The sequence below is a fragment of the Melospiza georgiana genome, chromosome 6 (genome assembly GCF_028018845.1).
Source record: "Melospiza georgiana isolate bMelGeo1 chromosome 6, bMelGeo1.pri, whole genome shotgun sequence".
Taxonomy (NCBI): domain Eukaryota; kingdom Metazoa; phylum Chordata; class Aves; order Passeriformes; family Passerellidae; genus Melospiza; species Melospiza georgiana.
Window position 1 is genome coordinate 21,203,953 of NC_080435.1, and position 22,204 is coordinate 21,226,156.

The window sequence follows — 22,204 nt, forward strand, 5'->3', positions numbered from 1 at the left end:
TTCCAGCCTTGTCCAGTGAGGGGGCACAGGGGACAGGAGGGGGACAGGGAGTTGTCACCGGGCTGTGCTCACGGGCTGCAGGGGACACCTGCACTGAGGAGGGAATGGAAGTGGGGCTGCCTTAGGCTGCCCATCCCTGGCAGTGTCCAAGGCCAGGCTGGACAGGATTTGAACAACTTGGGCTTGGGAAAGGCGTCCCTGCCCGTGATGGGGGGGAACAGGATGAGCTTTAATGTCCTTTCCTTGAACCCAAAGCAGTGCAGGGTTATTCCTGCAGCCTCATTGCCGGGGTGCAGGCTCCAGGCCCTGAGCTGGCCCCTCCTGAGCTGTGTGCCAGCCCTGCTCTGCCAGCCAGGGCTGGGAGCAGGGACAGCCCTTGGGGAAAAGCTCTGGGGTCTCTGTTTGAATCCAGCCCTTGTCGTCCATCCAGCCCCGTGGGAATCCTGCTCTGATCGCATGCACGGAAAATCTCAGTATAAAATACATAGTTATAAAAAAAATACTTCATGCAAAATTAAAACACCTTTCCCAGTGGAATGTGGTCTTATTGCCAACCCTTCCCAAGAGTGTTGGAGGAATTGTCACTCTGATGGCAGCTGGAGCCCAAGGGGAGCTCTGCTGCCTCCGGCCTGGGCCGGCAATCATTACTTTCATTCCCTTTTTTCTGCACTACTGAGGGCTAAGAGCTGAAATAAAGCAGAGAGACTTTAATTAGCAGAGTCAATCCTTTCCTGGCGGCGCTTCATGATCTCTTGGAGCTCTGACTCCCCTCTGCTTTTCTGGAATGGAAACAAAACAGGAAGTTTGGATCTGAACTTGAAGCTGTAGTTAAATTACAGTATTTAATAAATGCTGTGGGAGGAGAGCTAGTTTCAAAGGGATAGGTGATATCAGTAAAAAGTAGATTAATTAGTGCAAATAGGGGGATCCTATGAATTTGGGGCCTTTTAGCTTAAAAGACACTTCAGAATTTTTTATGTGTGTTTTATTGCTTGTGTAGGTTTGGTTGCATTCTTTTTTTCCCCAATTGTGTTTCTTAAAATGTGTGTTTAATGAGCTATGTGACACTGCTGGTACAGCTCCCCATTCCAGCAGGAATTACCCAGAAAAACACTCACCTCCAGCTGGTTTTTCTCCACCGTGATCTTGCTGTACACTCTGTTCCCCTCATCACCACACACCTTCTTCAGCTCCTCTCTGTTGAGGGAGAAGAGCTGAGCTCCGGTGAGGATGCCCAGGTGTTCCACGGTCCTGGGGAGACACAAAGTGGGAGATGATGGTTGAGCTGCAGTGGCCTCGTGCCAGAGGTGAGGAGTGGGAGATAGGAGGCTGGGAGCTGCACTGGGGTCGTGTCACAGGGCCTGGGGCTGTGCCAGGCTGGCAGCTGTGATTCCAGTGGCATCTCAGGCCGTGGGTTTAGTTCGTGGATTGTTTTTCTCCAAGAAAAGGTTTATAAGATAGAAAGGGAGTGAGTTTGGGCTCTGAACACGCTGGTTATAGAGCCTGGGTTTAATAGGGTTGAAATCTAATTTACAGCACAGGCTCTGTAGGTAAATCCCAGTGATTTGTCCCAGGTGAGATGGTGCCAGTGGCCTCCCCAGCTCCTTCTCCAGGGAAGGACGAGCGTTTCATGTGGCAACAGAGCAAATCTTACTCTTTGCTGAATGACTTGGCCTCCAGCCAGGCTTTGACTTCTTCAGTGCTGGATTCAAAGGTGAGGGGCACAAAAACTTGCTGAGGCTTTTCCACTTTGAAATTCCTGTGGGGAGGCTGAATTTTATTGTTTGTGATCTTCTTTAGCAGCTCATCGTTCAGCTCATCCATTTGGTGAATAAGTTCTGCAGAAACAGGTAGGGAATGAAATAAAATCTTCAGTCAAAAATCCCATTAAATGTGTTGGTGGGGAAATTGTTAGGAAAATGGGGGTGTGGCTCAGCAATTTTATTTAAATTCCGCCCAGAAAAGTGGTTCTCATTTTCCTGAGCCCCTGTGTTGCCATTTATTTTCCTCCCATCACCCCTTGGCTGTTGCCTGGTGTGGAAGGACAGATGTGTGAGGATCTACAATTGGAGAGTTGGGATTGAGACCTTTTCAGTCCTCTCTGCTACTTCAAATCACTAAGTCAGTGATTTGCTGATCCCAGAGCCCCAGGTTTTTCTCCACAGCAGAACAGAAGCAGCAGGAAGCACAAACTGGGAGTTGAGCACAAACTCATGATGAGATGAGCTTGAAGGTCCCTGTGACTCTGGGAAAACTCCAGTGACACTTCATCCAGTGTCACTTTCCACATGAAACTCCTGAGGACTGCAGAGAATAACTGGGTGTTATGAACAGATTGGTGTCCTTGTATTGAGGGGCTTTCCATCGTTCCAAAAGGGCTCCTCCTTCCAAGAGTGGACAGGGTGGGATAAGGGCTGAGGAGAGTGGAGCCCCTGGTTTCTTTCCTGCTTTGTGACCCTCACAACATGAGCAGGGTGAAGGAGGGATGTGGATCTCCTGTTTGGCTGGGAATTCTGTGGAACCACATAAAGGAACCAGCCAGGCAGGCACTGCATGTGTGGCAGGATATGAGCAAAAGGAAAGGAGAGAAAGGGAATGACCTGAGCTCTTCCTTAGACACATTTAAATGCTTTGGAAGAGAAAGGAAACTCTCTCCTTGGGAGGAGGAGGAGGAAGGTCAAGCTGGAGGAAGGAGGAATGGGGTGATCACTTATTGCCCTGCTTGTCCCGGGCTGCCCAAGAGCCTGGGAGGTGTCACAAGCTCCAGGGCTGCTCTCTTGGCTCTTTTCCTACCTGCAATGGCCTCCAGACTGGTGCTGTTCTATATCTGATCACTGAAGGGTGCAGAGGAGCCCTTTGGGTAGGTCTGGTCCCCAGAGCACCCAAACCCAGGGGACCCCAGCGTGGGACACAGGGTGGGACACACACGTACGTTCTTTGGCGTCCTGTGTAGAGTTGCGTGATAACATCTCACTGCCCCACTTATCCCCAGCGTAGCTGGCAGGCAGCTTGTGAGTTGGACTGGATGGGCCATAGCCCCTGGGGCTCAGGTCTCCTTTGTACCTCTGGTTAGACTGCTTAGAAAGGGATGGACAAAAAAAAAAAAAAAAAAAAAAAAAAAAAAAAAGTAAGACTTTTTTTCTGCCTTTTTTCATTTTCATTTAAGAGACAAACTGTGATGTTGTCCTTGTGCTAATGTGGGGCTGGTGAGACCTCAGGTGGAACTGCATGGAAGAAGTTAATTTCTGGGAATGAAGAACCCCAAGCAAAATCTGAAGTTTGCATGAGGGAATTCTAAACATGCCAAACATGTTCAATCCCACTGGAAGGCGAAGCCTCACTGCTCCATAGCTGGGATGTGAAGCATGACCACTGCCAAGGGCCTGGAGCAGACTGGGAAGTTTTTTGACATTTTGATTAAACTAGCAAGGATTTATCCAGAAGCTTGCTGGGCCCCCTTTGGCTTTGTCCAAACTCTGCAACACCAAAATTGGGAAGCAATTCCATGCTTCCCTAGGGTGTTCAGAACACTCCAGATGGACATTTCTGTAGTGCAAGTTGCAGTATTCACTTAATTCTCACTTAAATGGCATTTCCATCTGCCTCCACTGGAGTGATGTGTTCCTGCTGCTGAATTGAACTGGGTGAGGGAAGTGTCCATCTTTAATTTAATCCCCAGCAAAAAGTTTGACATGAAAAACTTGGAAGACAAGGCAGCTGCACAAATGGGAAGGATAGGCCTTGTTTGGGAAGGTGGTCATGGCAAAATGGGAGTTTTATCATAGGAGATTCAGGAGTCTCCTGACTTTGTCTACTTCTGAGGGTTCATCCTGACTTGTGCATAGTATCCTAAGAAATCCAGGGAGATCTAATGACAAGATTATTCCCAGAGGCAGATTGTGCCCTGCAGCTGGTACCAGGCAGGTACCACCTGACTACAGACCTGTTCAAGCTCTTCCAGTGTCACCACATCCAGGATATTGTATGGAACGTAACCAGCCTGGCCACTCCGGTTGAGCAACTTCCACCATTGCTTATTATCTTCCAACACCTGAGAGAGGGACAGAAATAAATCTGTTACTGGGAACATGGGATTTCAGGTATAGAGAACCAGGATACAGTGGGGATGGACCACCCAGAAGGTGAAGTTGTCAGAAGGACATCACTGAGGCCAGGAGCTCTGATTAGATCTGCTGCTCTCAGATGTAATCCAGGATTGAAGCTTTTCCTGGCAGGCATCAGAATTTATCATAAGGATGAAGAGGAGAGCACCTCTGGGTGCTGAAGAACTCATAGTTGCTATGTAATGTCCCTGTTTCTCCAGATCTTTTTTTTTCCAATGACTTTCTGGTGTATTTTTGTGTTAAAATAAATAAAATTTTTAAATTGACATTTTGCACAGAAACATTTTCCCCAGGTCACAGATCAGTGTTAGCCCAAGTAATGTCCCACATTCTCCAGCTGCAGGAAGAGAAAGGTTATGAAAAAGGTATTTTTCAGAGAAAACAATTCCTCATGGAGGGGGAAGTGGTAATAAGAAGCACAGACCCAGCAGGGGATGAGCAGGGCAGGACAGGGAGTTGTTGTTGTCCTCCCTCCTCACCGTGGTTGGGATGGGACCGATGTGTCTGAGCTGAGGAGGGGACACAGCCCAGCACAGGCAGCCTGTGCCGGCCTGGATTGGAGCACAGCTCTGTGTCACTGTCACACACCACCAGGGACAAGGAGTTGGTGCTGGCTGCCATCCTGAGCTCTGTGTCACTGTCACACACCACCAGGGACAAGGAGTTGGTGCTGGCTGCCATCCTGAGCTCTGTGTCACTGTCACACACCACCAGGGACAAGGAGTTGGTGCTGGCTGCCATCCTGAGCTCTGTGTCACTGTCACACACCACCAGGGACAAGGAGTTGGTGCTGGCTGCCATCCTGAGCTCTCTGCTGCCCTGCAAGGGGAGGGGACACACCTTTCCCAGGAGTGCTCACTTACCTCCAGGATTTCATCCTTCAGCACCGACAGCTCGTTGGCGTTTCGTGCAGTGAAATCGTAGCGGATTTTGGCAAATCTCCTGGGCACAGCCACTCCCTGGGCCTCAAAATTCCTGCAGGAGAGAAAAACTGGAGTTTTAGTGGAGGCCCATCCAATTACAAGGCCAGGAAAATTGAAATTGGAGAAGAGAAATGATCCTTCCCTGTTCCACACTGCATCTCTACCACCTGATGTTCCTACCAGGACCAGTGATAGGGTAAATGAGAAAAAATTTATTATTTTGCTGATATAATTGGGTTTAAGGTCTTTTGCTGTGGATTTAAATTCTTGTAGTAAAGCTTATAAATCTTTTAGAGTAGAACAGAAAACCATGGAAAAACTGGCTTGAGGTTTTTTTTTTCCCAGACTAGAGCTGGTGACAGAAAAATGGATGGTCAGCTGAAACCTTGACGCAAATCCCTGCAAAGTGATGTATCAAGTCACGACAGAGGATTCATGTGGAAGTCTGGAAGAGTTTGGTGACACTCAAGAGATGTGACAATTTTCAAGGTGTGAGCTCATGTAAACAAGGAAGCAGATGAATCCTCTAAACTCTGAACTAAAAGTACTTTGATGAAGGTTTTGTACCAAGGAGTAACTGGTGATGGAAAATGAGCATTGAAGTTGTTGAAAAGTGGAAGAGCCATCTTTCCCTTGGGAAAAAACCTGAGGCAAAAGAGTGGCCTGGTTGGTTCTGGGTTTGGAAGTGAACTTTCTGAGACTTCTGATGAAAGGGTTTTTCTCCATTTTCTAGAATTCTGTCTCATTAAGAAGAGTTGTCTGAACCTGGCACCCTGTCAGTTCCCTGGGGGAGAGGTGGGAAAGACTGGAATATATTCTTTTATTCAGCCTCAAATCAGTGGGTTTGCCTTTGGTTGTGTCTAAAGCCAAGAGGGAGCTGCTGTCTCCAGTGAAACAAAGCTCCTTCCTCAGCTGGAATGTTTTCCAGCAGCGCTGGGAGCTTGGGCCACTCTTCCCTGTGTTTCCAACAGGGCAAGGTTTGTGTGTGCCCTTCCCTTAGGGCAGATTCCCCCTGTAGGCAGCTTCTGTCTGTGCAGCCTGTGGTGGCTCTGGGATGAGTGGAGAGATCCTCAAGGGTGTCCAGAGGAGGCCAAGAAGGGCCAGGAAATGCTCCAAGGGCTGGAGCATTACACAGACAGGCTGGGAGAGCTGGGAATGTTCAACCTGGAGAAGAGAAAGTGCCAGGGAGCCCTTAGAGCCCTTTCCAGTGCCTAACAAGGCTCCAAGAGAGCTGGAGAGGGACTTTGAGGAAGAGGCTGGAGTGACAGGACAAGGGGGAATGGCTTCCCACTGCCAGAGGGTGGGTTTAGATGCATATTGGGAAGAAATTCTTCCCTGTGAGGGTGGGGAGGCCCTGGCACAGATTGCCCCAAAAACATGGCTGCCCCATCCTAGGAAGTGTTCAAGGCCAGGTTGGACAGAGCTTGGAGCAACCTGGGATAGTGGAAGGTGTCCCTGGCCCTGGCAGGGGGTTGGAACTGTGTAATCTTTAAGGTCCCATCCCACCCAATCCATTCTGTAATTCCATGATTCCAATGTCTCTACATATGTGGAGAGCCAAAGCACAGTGCAGCATCTTTGGCACATGATCCTGAAGGTCACTTTGGTGGGCTGATGTTGGAAAACAAAACGTATGGATGGACTGATGAAGTCAGCCAATATTTTTGTCTCCTGTGGTGGAAAAACACCTGGGATTCCTTTCCTTGCAGAGCTGCAGGGGGTTAAACAGCAGACAGTGCTCACAGGAATAATCCCTCAGCTGATCTTTATCTTCTATTGGAGGTTATTAATAGTGGTAGGGAGTCGTCTCCAGGATGCCCAAACTTCCCATATCACCATATGTGTCTGTGTGTGTTCATGAGGTTCCAAGGTAGGAGCTGAAGCTCCAGGGATGCAGATCCATTACCTGTTTCCATGTGGAGTGACATTCTGTTTGAAGGCATCCCCGGGCTGTGTCTGCTCAGCCGTCTGGCCACGCTTGAGTGAGGAGTTCCGGTAAGGATATCCATTGGCTGAGGAGAGCTGGAAAGGCAGACACGGAGTCAGTGTTACCAGGAAAGGGGAAAGCTGAACAGAGAAAAGGAAAGGGATAGTGGGAGATGAGTCATGGCCTGGCAGCTTTTGGTCAAGGTGTTCTTCAGGGAAGCCTGTGTCCCTGGAGCTCGGTGACATTGTAGGGTCCTGTTGCCTTGAGTTGGGAGAGGCTGATTATTGCTGCCCTTTTCCAGTCTCACAATTTGCTTTCCATATTTAATGCTCTGGTTGTTGGAGCGACCAGATCCAACTGAGTTTTGATCCAACTAATTGTTGTACACCACCACACCCCCCTCAGCTCCTTTCTCTGGAAAAGGGGGAGAGAGAGGGAAGAGAGGACCCCAAGGGACACAGGACTAACCTCCTCTTGCAAGTGCCCAATGTCTATTTCCCAGGGAGCTCCACGGAAGATTTCTGTGGGTGGTTCCCAGCCATTGCGGAATTTGGGGATGTAGGTGGGGATGTTCGCGTCTCTGGGCCACTCAGCTCTAGGACACAAAGTGGGAATATCAGGTGACATTCACAGGAATGTGTCTTTGGGAGCATCCTCCCAAAGGAGAAGCAGAAGCATGAGGGCATCCAAGCATCCCCTCTGCCTGGGGAGCCTGGGGAGCCTGGGGAGATGGCAGCTCTGTCCTCACCTGGATCTGGTCCATGTCTCCCCCAGGGAATCCCAGAGGTTTATCTCTTTGGGTGTCAGGTGTCCTCTCAGGAAATCGGTGGCATCTTTAGAAAGCAGTGGGCTGAGGACAGACCGGGCCAGCTCGGGGCCACCACAGCTATTGATGATCTGGGTCACACACAAACCACACAATGATCAAAGTGTCAAACCAGGGACACACAGAGGAGCAGGAATCAAAGACAAAGCTGATCCTTAGATCAGCTCAGTCACCTCAAGAAACACCAACCTAATAAGTCTTTGAAGGAGACTGGATAGTTCAGGGGAACATGACATTTTTTTAGATTGGAGTCAAAGTAAGATCTGATCTATAAATGAGCTGTTGCTACAGACAAGTCAATTGTCACAAGCTGACACTGCAAAAAATGGAAAGTATCTTGCTATTCCTGTGTCCCTTCTGGCTCCTTTTCCAAGTTGAAATTTCTGCTTCTAAGCATTTTCAGTGCAATTGCCTGATGGTGAGACCAGACAGATACCCAGTGGGAACCCCAACTCACTGCCCCTTTTGTTCACAGTAAAGCTTTACTGATTTGATGGAAAGATTCATATTTGCTGGGGTTCCTGTATTTACTTTAAGCTGCAAACCAGATCAGCGGCCAGGAACAACCAGCATCGCTTCTGGAAGTTCCTGAGAAAGCTGTGGACAGGTGTGAGCAGTTTTCTAACCCTTCTGCACAATGTGTCTCCTTATAAGTGTGAAGTAGAAATGAAAAGGGAGTTCCCAGTGAGACCTGGGAATAAGATTTACCAGTTCCAGTGGCCCAAATAGGAAATGCACCAGCTCCGAAGCACTGGGGTTCTGGATGTGCTTCCTCAGTTTGGCCTGGAAAGAGAAACACAGTTTAACCCTAACCTGAGTGTGCCTTCTCTTTTCTGCTACATGGGGGGAGTGTTGCTGGCTGATGAGAAGAGTAAGAGATGGAGGAGTAGGAATCATTTATTTTAATTTTGTGTCCATTTCTAATTACTGATGAATTCCTGGATATGCGGAGTACCCTCTCTGTTAAATCAGTGCCTTGGAAGGTAATTTGAGCACACACACAAAACCTTGGCTTATTTTGAAAGTCCTAGGGAGGAAAGGCCAGGGTTATGGTTGCTTCTGCCTCTTGCAGGGTTGAGAATCCCACTAGTTCCATGAATGAAAACAGGATAGGTGTTTTGAGGGTCCCTTTGCAATTGCTGACAAAGGGAAGTCTCCACCAAGGTCTTGCCTGTGGCACTTAGAGCTGCCCTGGCCACTGAAAGGCTCCAAATCCAGTTGTGCTTGAGGTGAACTGTGACAGAATGAGGAGCAAACACTTGGGATTAATTTACTGTAAGAACTGGGTTTTGGTAGCAGCAATCAGCAGAAATCTCTCTAGTTTGTGCTTCCATTCAAGATCCTTCTCCTGTCCTGGGCTCCTGGCACTGCTGCCATGAGAGACAGGCTCCCTGCTCCTACTGAAATGCAAAGCATTTGAAATGCTGGAGATTAGCATTAATGTGGAGTGGGAAGTGAGAAACAACTGCTGGCAGCAGGGTGACCCAGTGAATGGGCACTTCCCAGGGACTTAGCAGCTATGTGGTGAGGAATGTGGCATGGATCCACCATGGAGTCCCAGCTCTGCTCAATGCTCAACCCTGGGCTCTTGCCAGGAGATAAGCTGTTCCTTCTGATCCTGTGCAGGCACAAATTATCCATATTTGCTTCTCAAAGAAAAGGCTGGAGCTTGGTGTCCTGCAAACCCTGTCTCTGGGGTTTCCTTATTAATGACTGCCCAGGAAGGAGCTTGGATGATGTGTTTGCTGGACAAGTTTGGTCACATCTGACAGAATTCCTGCTGCCTTATTAGCCTCTCAGAGCTGGTAGCACTGGGAACATCTTTATGCTCTTTCTTTTCATCCCTTCACAATACAGAGGGTCTGGCAGAGGAGAGAGGGGTCAGGAATATCAGGGCAATGGGGGACTTCAGTTACTGTCAAGCAGAGAATCCCCTGGCCTGGATCTGAAAAGATCTGGGTGCTGCAACCCTCTGGCTGCTCTGTCCCATCCTGGACTTGTGCTTCTAGTTTTTGTTTAACAGCTTGTCCCAGAAAACCTGCACAAGCCTGACACAATGTTTGTCCTGAGTTCAAAAGAACCTGGAATTCACACTGTTGTCCCTTGTGTTTTCCATTCAAGTTTCACTTTAAACACTCACTGCTGGGATACCCAGGGAAAAGCCCTGTCCCTGCATGGGATGGAAACTCCTCTGTGTCTTACCAAGAGGTTAAAAGCCAGTTTGGTTTTCTGGAAGCAGTCGATGAACTCAGCCTCGCTCGGGGGTCTTGCTCGGAGGGTCAGCATTCCCTCTGCCAGGAGAAGGGGCAGAGAAGGACATATTAGTGAGAGCATCCCCTCTGGGAAGCTTCCATCTGCCTGCCATGCAAAAGGCACAGCAGAAATGGGTGTTGAGACCAGAACTACTGAAAATCAGGGGTTCAGGGAAAGGCAAACTCCCTCTGTGTACCCAGAGGCTGTGTGCTCTGCCAGAGAGAGCAGCACCTCCCAGACTTGTGTGCCTGGATGTGTGGCTGTGCCATGGCATTGATCCAGCCTTGCTGGGCCAGGAGCTGAGGTGTCCCCCCCACCTTCATCCCTGACCCCCCTGTGCTCCCCATTTGTTGTGGCTGCTGCACTGCACCTGCTGGCCCTTTCTTCTTGTTCTTCTTCCCTTTCTTCCTTTGGTTGAGCTGTCGGAATGCCTCTGCAGCCTTCTGGAGCCGGGCAACGAACACTTCTATGTCATCCAGGGTGCAGTTCAGGATTTGCTGTGAGGACAGAAACCCAAAGGACCAAGGTGAAAGTGAGCCTGGGCTGCACACAGCTGGGAGCCTGAATCCCAGGGCCTGCTGCATTTCCCGGGAGAATGCACATGAGTGGGTAATCCAGGCATGAAATGCAGCTCAATGCTTCCCTTTGCTAGCACAGAGCTGCTGGGCCTGGCTGTGTGCTGTCCTTACCAAGGGGACAAGTGACCCCTCCTAATGGACAGCTGGAAAATAACCCAAGTGGGATGGGGAGGAGCAGAGCTGGAATCAGCAGAGCTGCCTCCGGTCAGAGGACATTGTCACTGATGCACTGATGGAGACTTGCTTTTGGCCACCTTATCTTTATGCACAGCAGGTATCAATTGGAAAAATGCCTAGATGATGCACTAAATGTCTGCTCCCTGCCTCTGCTCCCTCTCCCTTGCTCCCTGCCTCTGCTCCTGCCTATGGACTGTGCAGTGTCCCTGTCACCCACCGTTTCCTTTTCAATCTTCTGTGCTAACATGGCACGGGATTCCTCATGGTCATGAGAGCCAGAGCTTCGTCGGTCATAGTCTGCAAACCAGGGAGAGAAAAACAGATTTACTACCAGAGGCTGGAAATAGGCTCCATAAAAGGCAGGGGTCCATGAAATGGTAGCTCTGAGCTTGGGTGTTTGTTCTGGGTTGTGAGGGCACCTCAGGAATAATGTTTGTAACAGGTGCTAAGTCCCAATCATCCTGCAAAAAACCCAACCCCGAGGCACCTCCTGGCTTCTAGAAGCCACACACCCAGTGTGGGGGGGAATATTCCAGGGGGAACAATCGCTGGGTTGGCCCCTCATGCAAAGCAAACGGTGTCAGCAGGGGCTTGGAAAGGGCAGCACAGCAGGATCTGCCAAGTGGGAGAACTGGGGAGGCAGTTTTGGCAAAGGACCATGACAAGTCCAGAGCATCTGTAATTGTGGGGATGAGGTGCCCCATCAGGACAGGTTTTATAGGAAAAGCAGGAAGGTGTTTCATGGAGAAGGAATCTCAGCAAACAGGCATCACTCAAGACTTTCTCCTGTCATCTGCTCTCCTGCAAGGCTCTGTGCACTCAGAGCCCGAAATCCTGCCTAGAGGAATTCCCAGCTCTGCTGATGCGAGCACCCTTGGAAGGGCAGAGGTAAGAGTGGCTGCTTTTCACCAGAATAGAGATGTTTATTCATGGTCCAGCTCAGAAATAGAGATATTTCTTTTATGATGCAGAACTGGGCCGGAAATAAGTTCTCCACTCAGCAGCCAGAGCAGTTGCTTGGCTTCAGAAGCCATCCCAGCAAATGAGTGTTTTGGATGTGTTATAGTATCCTATTACCTGTTTTCCTTGAAACTACAAATGAATGCTAAGATAAGGTGGTATGATAGGCAGGGGTAAAAAATGCTTACAGTTTGTTCATCACTTTGATGTTCTGTAAGAGAAAGAGCTTGTTTCTGTTCCTAGGAACTTACTTCTGTTACTTCTTTCTCCAAAGGAAAATACCAGGTTTTTCCAAGCCAACTCAAATGGGCTCTAGTCAGGATGGTTTTGGAATCAGACTTTAGATGAGCACATAAGAGGGGTGAGTTCAGATCTGCATTTCCACACGTGACTTTACAAGAATTCATGAAAACATGTTGATTTTCAAGGGTGAAATCTTGTCTCCTGTGAAGTCAGCAGAACCAGGAATTTGTCTTTCTAACCAAATGTCTTGTCTGTACATTTTAAGATCACCAATGCCTGGTTCAAATTTCATATGATGGCTTATGAGGGGTTTTTGCTTTTTTGTCATTTCTGTATCCCCCAAATAAGGGTGTTGTTACAAGGAGTTTCTGGGAGCTTTTATTTGTTGAGCAGGAGACGCCCAGTGGGTACAACACTTACTTTTACCACAGACCACTTCAGGAAGGTTGGCTGTCTGAGTTAATTAGTCTCCCATCCCCAGGACAGACTTCCTGAGTGCTCCCAGTACCTGGATCATGCTGGGAAGGAGGTGCCACCCTGTTCCTGTTCATCGCTGAGCCTCGCATGTCATGCTGGATCGGGATGGGAGCCGGTCCTTGAGGTGGGGGGAGGATGGATTGTCTCTGCTTGATCTTTTCCTGGTTTGCCCTGAAAAGAAAATGACACAGAACAAACCCATCAGTGGTTGCAGATCCCTTTTCCAAGAGACTGGAGTGTGACTAAACCACTGGAAACAGGGGTTTATTGTTGTTGCTCCCAGCTGTATCCCACAGCACTTACTTGAGTGTCTGTGGCCGTATCTTCTTCCCGTGCTTGTGGTCTGCCAGGGCACTCTCTATGTCCTCATGAACCATCTCTGCCTTAAGGATAGAACAGGGATGTGTTTAAGGGCTTTAGGAAGGATTGGAGGAAGGGGGAAAGGGCAGACAGCAAGCAGTGTGTTTTGTTCTGTTTCACAGCAAGCAGGAGGGCTCCGCTTACCTCCACCTCATCACAGTTGAAGAAGTGGATGTCAGGTTTGTGCTGCTCAGAATCCTGACACACGAGCAGGAGGATGGAGGAATAGCGCATCTGATTGAGCACTGTCTGGCAGTGCTGCACTGTTGGCAGGGGAAAGTCCTCCAGCTCCTCCTGCAAGAGAAGGGGGAAGGTGTCAGGCAATGGGGAACTGCTAAACTGAGAGGGAATGGTGCTGTGCAGGAACTCCTGGGATCCCTGGGCTGGTCTTCCTTAATTTGTCATTGCTAAAACCATCCTGTTCCCATGCTGCAGGGCTGACTCTAATCCAGGAGAGGATTTTGGTAGTGATTCACCCTTGTTTGTGCTCCTTAGAACTTGCTCTTTCCCAGGCTGAAAGGAAAGGGCACTCACTGCACCCCACACTTCAGTCTGGGGTCAGCCCCACAGGGCTCCAGGTACCTGTGTCTCACAGTCCAGCAGCCGGATGGACTTGTCATTCACTTGCAGCAGCATCTCCTGTGTCCAGATCTTCTCTTTGGAGTTGAGCAGGATGAGCTTCCGGATTGCATCATCCACTGTCGTGATGGACTCACTCTTGTCCATGATGAAGGTGGCCAAGTGCTGAAGTTGGGGAGAGAAAGGAGATGAAAACAGGTGGAAAATGTTTTTTGGGATGTATAAATTGGTGATGAAAGCATCTCCAGAGGCTTCAATTACTGTTTGTAGTTTCTCAGAGCTCAGGCATGAAGTTGCTGCTGCACAAAACAGTTTTGGTTGTTGGTACCAGCCTTGTCATGGCAATGAAAGATTTGGGTTTCATAATGGGTTTTCATAACCAGTTTCACCACTTGCATATTACTTTCATCAGTTCCAGCAGCTCTCATCCCCATCCAGCAGGGCAAATGCTTCACACACATGAGTTACTCCCCAGGCCCCTCTGCATCTACCTTGGAAGTAGAACTATGGCAGTCAAACCATTGCTTTGCTTGCCAAGCCATAAATGCACTTGTGTTTTGCTTGTCTTGTGTAGCAAGCCTGCTTGTGTGGGATTTGTGCCAGGCAAAGAGCTCCCACAGACCATGGACAAGTGTTGGTCCCCTGTGCCAAGTGGGATCCATGCAATGTGTGGGGTCCCATGCTCTGGGAACAGCTACTCTGAAGAGCTTCTATGCTGCAAAGCCTGCAGGAGCTCCAAACCTGGCAGCTCACTCTACACCAGCCCTTAAAGCTCCCCTTAGGGTAGGGGTTACCTTCTCCCCAAAAATACCCAAATCAGCCCTCATAGTAGTGAAAATGGGTGTTGCTGACTGTAGGAAAGGATTTTTTGCTGTATGCCTCTGTCCTGCCCTGTGGTTTTGCTTGTTTATCTGGTATTCCTACCTCCTTTCACCTCTCCTGTAAACCCAGCCCGTGGTCTTCTCCCATCAGCCAGGCTTCTGTGCTGTCCTCCCTTCTTTCCCCACCCTGTGTGAGCACTTGGGCCAGGAGCAGCTCAGCTACAGCACAGCCATCCAAGCTGCTTTCCCATCCCTGCTCCAACTGCACCCTGGAGTGTGTGGTGATCCAAACCTTGCACTTGGCACCTGTATGTGCAGAGTTTGTGTAATGGGGCAGCACTTGCAGCTTTGGTGGGACCCTGGGACTCCATGGGAAGGGAATGGTGGGCAGGGAGGCAGCTGTGGAAAGGAGAGATGTGTCACATCCAAACGTTGTGTCCCCACCAGCAGTGGGTGAAGGCCACTCCACAAGTGCAGGTGAGCAAGCGCTGCTCCCTGCGGATGGAAGAACTGGTTGTGTGTGCCAGCAGAGGGCACTGCAAGGCAGGAAAAGCTGGGACTCGGAGCAGCCACGCAGTTTGCCCAGCTGTTGGCCCCGGGGCAGAGACCGCACAGCCAGGACACATGTTCAGGTGATACAAGGGAAGGAAAAAAAACCTCAGGAAGGGAAAAAAAACTCAGGAAGGAACAAGGTTCTGTTTCACCTTGTTCTTTTGTTGGCCAGCTATGTTCTTGGTAGGAAGGGAAGGGGAACATGCCTGACTCAAAAAGCAGCTGAAGCTTTTCTCTGTCTGTACCAACTTTCTCCAGCAGAGAAAAGCAGATTTTTGCATGAATAAGCTACAGGCCTGACGAGGGCATCTGTGCAGTCCAAGGGCCTACAACCTTTGGAGGCTTATTGGACAAGATCTCAGCTTTTTCTCTTTTCCTGGGAATACTGAAGGCCCATCCACCAGCATGACCCTCTCATCCTGGTTTCCTTGTTCAATAGGAGACAGAACAGACACTTCAGCAGCAGTGACTAAGCTGGAGAGCCAGGGGCAGATTAACCCCTGGAGCAGGGGAATCACAAGGTGCTGCAGGTAGAACTGCCCTGGGGGGCCAGGGACAGCAGTGTGGCCACTCAAAAATGGCCCTGCTGGGCATTCAGAGTTTGTGGGGAGGGCAGCAGTGAAATGCCTGCTTCTCCTTGATGCACACATCCTGGTTTCAAAGCAACAGCTGGAAAAACAGGGAGTGTTTTAAAGCTAAAGTGCTAAATTGATGGGAAATTTGTAGTAACAGGATGAGTTTTGCCTGGCTTTTTCTCCCTTTGATCCTGTATCTTCCTGCTTTCTCCCAGTGATCAGAAATAACCATTCTAGGGATCAAGTAGCTTCTTTCTGGGGCTGATGCACTCATGAGCTGATTCAGTAACCCAGTGGGTTGTGTCCACAGTTGACATGTGCATCAGTGGGCCATGGAGGAGGATGACAAAGTTGTTGGGAAGAATTCCTTTCTCCTTGTAAAAACCCAAATAAATGCAAACTGGGGAGCAGATTAAGAGGCAGCAAAAGCTGATGCTGCTCCAGCATGTCCTGCTGTGGGACTTGGAGAAGCTGTGGATGTTGGGGTCTGGCACAGACCAGATGGACCTGAGATGGATATGTGCACTCCATCTCAGAGCCTTGGATGGTTGTGAGGAAGAACAGGCAAGAACTGTTGCTGCAGTTGGCTCCCTACAAGGTGGATGCAGGGAAAGGCTTGGATTTAAAGCACTGGTAGACTTTGCAGAAAATCTTTAAACATGCTCTTGGGCATTAGGGCTGTATAGGGTTTGTGGTGACCCATTTGCTATTAGATGTTTTCCAAAGACTAGAAAAAGGAGCAGAGCAGAGGACAATGCAAGGCCCATTCCTGTGTTCATCAAGCAAAGGTATGGGGTGAGGCACTGTCTAAACAGAACTCCTGGCAGGTGTGTGAGCTGAAAGCTGAGATTAGCAATGCAATCACGAATGAAAAACATGCTGGGTGTATGTTACTGTAATTGTAAAATAGTGCATGGGAAGGTATTTGCCAAGTCAGTTTTATCTGTGCAGAGGTGACAAGCCCTTTTCTTTCAGAGCAGTGAGGGTATGGGTTTACTCAAGATGACAGGCATTTTTATCTCTTCTATTATTTTATCCACCACCTTTACAAGCTTCATAAATTCCTTTGCTGTTTACTGTTCAGTCAGTTCTTATGGAGGGGAAATTACTTGTCTGACTCAGTCATCAGAATATTTTTCTGCTTTCCATTTTTTGTAAATATGGGTGGATTGAGAGGGAGAAGCTTGTTGCTGTCTTTGTTTTATCCTTTAAAAACTCGTTTTCATCCAGATAGACATTTAAATACAGCAACTTTTATTAGAATGGGCAATGACTCCACCCACCATTAAACTTTGATCTGATTACTTCAAAAGGTATAAAATGCCTCCTGTGAGGAAACCTCATTCTATCTCACTGCCTGCCACTGCAATCCTGTTTGCCTTGGTCAAAGTTCAGGGGAGAGACTGACAAACAGGCAGCTTATGGCATAATTAATAAAGAATTAATTTACATGTCACTGTTTAAAGTCCCTTCTCTGCATCCATGAGTGACTTCTGAGCCACTGAGTTGGTTTCTCCGATGGAAACCAGGACCTCTTTCCAAACAGGCACTTTACAAGTCTAAATGTAGGCTTTCAAAGGGCCCCTTCTCCTAAATATGAACCTGAGGAAGTGTTCTCCTGTCTTGCCTTGCTCAGTTTTCAGTGATGAATGGCCCCACCTCCTCCATGGAGTCCTGCACCACCAAGTTGCATTACAGGAATTGCCAAGCTCAGGATGGCCAGGCTGGCTTCTCTTTTTGGGTGGGTGTCTGTGGCAGTGGGAGATGGATTTGGCTTATTGCCTGTCTTGTGTGAAGGGTTTGTGTTACCTGAGAGGACACAGTAGCTGAGGAGAGCTGAAAGCTGATAGTCCATGTGGTCTCTGCTGTTTGGAAAGCTGAGTTCCAGTAACGACCATGGGAACTCTGCTTTTAACCTGTCTGTGCTGATCAGAAGAATTTAAAGCACAGGGTGACAGGACGGACAGCATTTCATGCTCTCCTTCAAACACAGAGGAGGGAGAAGACAACAGCTTCTCCATTTCCTCTTTCCTTGTACAGAATTCCCCTTGTTTATTGAAATCTTCTTTCCCCCCCCCCATTCTCCTTTACTCAGTGACTTGAGAGTTTAATGGTAAGGAGGTTCCCAACTTTCCCTTCTCCTCCTAAAGGTCCAGAGCTCAGGGAACACGCTGCACTGCAGGCACCCATCACTGACCCTGTCAGCCCCCTAGCGCTCCATTGCGTGTGTGTGCTCACCTGGACGTGGTACTGGGAAGTCTCGTGCATAATGATGTTGGAATTGGAGTATTTTTTCCTTTGTTCTGTAAGAAACAAGAAAAGAAGCATTGGTTGTTTTTCTTTGGATCTGAGAATTACAACTCTTGAGTCTTTCTCACAGTCCCCGAGCTTCCAGCTCGGGCTCCACGGGCGCTGCCAGCAGGGGTCTCTCCAGAACAAGCACTGCCTTTCCTTGAGCTTTGCCTTGGGGATTTCACCTTTTCTCCTTGGCCAGCCAAGAGCTTTTAAATCGAGCTCCTCTTGGTGCACGGGGCTGAGCACAATCCTGCCCACGGCTTGGGGAGCGTACTGAGCACCCGGAGATATCCCAGTGATAAGGATCATGAAAAGATGCCACTGCTCTTCTTTGGAGCCTGGCAAGGGTGGGTAGAAGTTAATTCAAGCTGATTTCTAAAGCTTTTTAACACTTACCCTACCACTCTTTAGGCTGTGCCATCGATTGGCAGGACATAGGAGTACTTTACACCTGTAGCTCCCTGCCTGTGGCTGAAAACACAGCAGTGTTTTGCCTCTGTGCCTGACTGCTGAGCCCTGGAGTGGTGGATGTTCCCCAGTAGAAGAGATTTATTGATTAACTGGTGGGAATATTGGCAGAGGCATTAAAGGAGACTGCAGGGCTCTGAGCCTGTGTCTCATACACCACCAGCACCAGCTCAGAGGTGGAGTGAGGATGATTCAGGGGAAAGACCTCAGACATCCAGACCAGCTCCCTGCTCAGCCATTCCAGAGTGACCTTGAATAAACAAATTAGTATTGCAGCGCAGCCCCTTCCCACTTCAGGCTGGCAGGAAAGGCTCAGTGGCACTTTGTGGTTGCTGGGGGCTTTAACTGCAGTCTGTCCTACTTGCAATGTGGGGCAAGGTCTGGGATAGGGCACAGGCAGCACATCCCACAGGGATTTGGGGCTGATGTGAGGCACTTTTTTCCTCTCAGTAACCTCGATTTCCTCCCTGAGCATTTCTCATGTAAATAGATGACACTGATGGAAATGAGAACACCGCGTTCATGTGGGATGGAGACAGATTTGGGTTTTAAGACATCCCATCCCCTCCTTTTCCAAAGGGAGTGGAAAAGGCTGAAGTGGGTGGTCTGGAAACAAAGGGAGTTTACATTCGGACAGGCAAATGTCTCCAGCCCTGAGAGGAAGGGTGAGGAGCTGTGTGGGGAACTGGTAGTCCCTGAGGGAGGGAAGAAATACCAGGGGGATGAGGTTTCCAGTGGGAGGTTAGCACAGGTCTGTGTTCCTGGTAGGAAAACAGCCCATGGAGCTGTAGCAGTGGTCAGGGCAGCAGCTGGTTGCCCTCAGACTCCCTGGGATCCCTTCCAGTGCCTTTTCCCCTTCCTCCGAGCTCAAAGAAGCTGCACGTGTCGCAGTCAGGGGAGATCTCAGTGTGCACTGCTGAGAAAATCTTCAGAGAAGCCCTTGGAAGTTTTGGGGGTTGGCCAAAACCTCAGAACTCTGCATAGCCCAACTTCCCATCACCTGCACTCAGTGAGTGCAAGAGAGCAAAGGCCTCTTTAGCCCTTTGCAGCCTTGTTCAGACAGCAGCAAGCCCTGGGACAGGGAGAAATGCAGATGTTTCCCCTCCCTCTGTTGATTTTTCCCTGGGGGAATTTCTGCATTACCTCCACAAGCCACAGAAGTAGAACAAAGTGCCTCTATTCTGTCTCCCGATGTCATTCAAGTGATGTCCCAGAAGCTGCCCAGGGCAAGAAATGGGGTGTTTCTGCATGTTCTCCTGAAATCCCTTCTGTCTCCTTGGCTTCTACCTGTCCCCCACGCCCATGGAAACTTTTAGTTTTGTGTTTCCTGCTGGCATCCGCAAATAAGACCACGAGGTCTGGAACCAGCCAGAGTTTCTGGGGACAGCAGGGTGCCAAAACACCAAAACCTCCTTCTTTTCTAGCACTTGGTTTTGAATTAAACACAGGAAGAATTAAAGAACCAGGTTGCTGATCATGAGAGAGTCATATTTGGGCCACATCTATCCAAGGAGCGTGGGTGCTTTAAAGAAAATGAGTGCTTTTTGGTTTATTTACTCAAAACAATATGGTGAAATACTGCAGGGCTTTCCAACATGCATCATTATTTGTCTTTGATTAAATTTGGCTCTGGTTGGGCTGGGCTGATCTGAAAATGCTTTTAGGAAGAAGTTCTTCCCTGTGAGGGAGCTGAGGCCCTGGCACACGTTGCCCAGAGAAGCTGTGGCTGCCCCATCCTTGGAAGTGTCCATGGCCAGATTGGGCTGGACTTGGAGTGACCTGGGACAGTGGAAGTTGTCCCTGTCCATGGCAGGGGATGGAATGAGATGAGCTTTAAGGCCCCTTCCAACCCAAACCATTCTGGCATTCTTTTAATGATATATAGCAAAATCTGTGGCTCTTTGACTTCTTGATCAAGGGGGATCCTTTGCCTGGCCCAGGTGAACTCCCTAGCCAGCCATACCTCAGAAGGCAGGTCACCTGTCCTGTGTGGCTGCACCCTGCCCTTCTGCACAGCTTTGTCCCTGACCTGCTGAATTTTGTATGAGTGCATGCTGGCCTGTTAACAGCGGCAGCAGCAGCAGGAGCTCATTTCCTCCTGCTTCATCTGACACCTCACACCAGGACACTTGGTATTTCTACAGTGTCCTGCAACAGGACCTGGGTACCTTCAGGTGTTATCTGACCCCTAACCTGGCCCCAGGATGTGGAGAATTTACATAATCCCTATGTGATAGATGAGCATTGCAGAAATATAGTGATGATTTCCCCAAATTAGCTCAGACAGCAATCTGCACCTCTTGTTTATCTCCTGCTATGACCTTCAGAGTGTGTGGCAGTGAAGGACTCTGGATATAACACAGGCAAAGGGCAGGGAGAGCTCCCGGGCTGTGGCACTGGTACAGCAAACATCCAGAGGTGATAAAGCTGGCATGAACCCACAGTGACCACTGTCCTTTTCCCCTTTTGTCTGCCAAGAGAGCCAAAGAGATGGGAAAACAATAGAGCTTTGTCCTGTCCTTTTTGTGTCTGGCAAGGAAAAAACCCAGCTCATAGCATGGGTGTCGTGGCAGGTGCTGGTGGATCCCCTGTGGCCTGAGGAGCAGTTGTGCTGATCCCAGACACTTGCTGTATGTATGGGATGGGGAATCCAGAAAGCCTTGAATGCCCTGAGCATGGATAACACGTGGGACACACACAGCCTCTGGTAAATTGTCTCATCTCTTGCCTCTCAGGGTCTGGCCCAGTGATCCCCAAGACAATCCTTTGAGGGGAAAAATCCCTATACATGGTTCTTTAACAGAATTCACTTCAGTTCTCTACTAACCAGGTAGCTTTAATCTTGCCTCACACCCAGAGGAGGGGCAAAATGGGAACGAATGTTATCTGCCACTGGTATCTTACAGATAAACAGTGCTGTGGGAATGGTGTTTCCCACTGGCACCAGTGAGGAAATGGGAAGAGCTGAGACCACTGCAGAGGTACAAGGTGGTACCTGAGGGCTCAAAACAGTGCTGGGCTGAAATCCCAGTAATAATACTAAAATCTTGGCTAGCAGGGAAAGAGTCCTGTTTGGCTTTATGTTAAGGAGTGGAAAGGATGAAAGAGAGTAATAAATCAGGAAAAAAAGGCAGGATGGATGCACATCCTGGAGGGCTGGGGTTATCAGCTTGGTCCAGGAAGCCAAAGCACATCTTTAGTGCCAAGTTCCCTCCCCATTTCCATGCAAAACCTTATTTAGCAGGGAGCTGGGATGTGGCTGTGAATGTTCAGTGAGCACAGGAGATCAACTAGCGGGATAAACTGTCCGTGGGCCCAGCTCACAGCTGGGATCATTGGTTAAGGTCTCTGGGAATGCTGAGCAGTGCCAAGGAGGGCAGGAGCAGGCTTGTCTTTCTCCATGCACAGCCTCTATCAAGCCAGAGGGGCACAGCACCCCCACTACAACCTGCCAGTGGCCTCTGCCTCCCCTCCAGGCACATCCTTCTCTGATTAATTAGTTTTACCACACAGGATCCTACCTGATCCTCCCTGTCCCTCCCCACATTTGTTTACAGCTGTTGCTGGGCAGAAGGCACAGCAGAAGACAGGGGGATGTATGGGCAAGTACAGAGCAGTCTCTGAGGAATGAGAGGCATTGGATTTGTTTTCTTTGCCAGAGCCACACCAAGGAGCTCTCCTCCATTCCCTGAATCACACTGCTGACCTCCCCAGCCTCCACATCCATTACAGCAGCCTAAGGGAAGTCCTGGTGGTTACTTCTGGAGCTTGCCAGTTCCTTATATAATCTTTACATTATCTATACATTATCTAGCAGTGCACACACTGTTTATAGGAACCTGCCAGCATAGCATGAGCTGCTCTGTGCCAAATGGCAGGTCAGGACCAGCCTGCCGAGCAGAAATGGGGCAGCAAATGCTCTGTGTGCTCATGGCAGCCACAGAAACCTGCCAGGCTGGCTTACAGAGCAGCAGTATGGAATAACCTCCATTCCAGGATCCCAGCCTGGGGCCAGATGTGGCACTTGAACACAGCATCTGCCAGGTTCCTGCTTCCTGCTCCAGGT

At 49.2% G+C, this 22,204-nt stretch overlaps 1 protein-coding gene across 1 annotated transcript in view; it reads right to left on the reverse strand.

The window, feature by feature from the left end:
• Positions 1-474: 474 nt before the first annotated feature.
• Positions 475-22,204, reverse strand: part of EPS8L2 (EPS8 like 2) — a 47,147-nt gene continuing 25,417 nt past the window's right edge. The window contains exons 4-21 of the mRNA XM_058026127.1: positions 17,614-17,678; positions 13,431-13,592; positions 12,993-13,142; positions 12,792-12,871; positions 12,520-12,659; positions 11,026-11,105; positions 10,424-10,550; positions 10,003-10,091; positions 8,509-8,583; positions 7,723-7,871; positions 7,443-7,569; positions 6,954-7,069; positions 4,988-5,099; positions 3,944-4,051; positions 2,933-3,074; positions 1,655-1,838; positions 1,119-1,251; positions 475-779 (exon numbers count right to left, since the gene is read on the reverse strand). Of these exons, the coding sequence (XP_057882110.1) occupies positions 708-779; positions 1,119-1,251; positions 1,655-1,838; positions 2,933-3,074; positions 3,944-4,051; positions 4,988-5,099; positions 6,954-7,069; positions 7,443-7,569; positions 7,723-7,871; positions 8,509-8,583; positions 10,003-10,091; positions 10,424-10,550; positions 11,026-11,105; positions 12,520-12,659; positions 12,792-12,871; positions 12,993-13,142; positions 13,431-13,592; positions 17,614-17,678 (2,111 nt within the window). The 3' untranslated portion in view covers positions 475-707. The remainder of the gene's footprint in view (positions 780-1,118; positions 1,252-1,654; positions 1,839-2,932; positions 3,075-3,943; positions 4,052-4,987; positions 5,100-6,953; positions 7,070-7,442; positions 7,570-7,722; positions 7,872-8,508; positions 8,584-10,002; positions 10,092-10,423; positions 10,551-11,025; positions 11,106-12,519; positions 12,660-12,791; positions 12,872-12,992; positions 13,143-13,430; positions 13,593-17,613; positions 17,679-22,204) is intronic.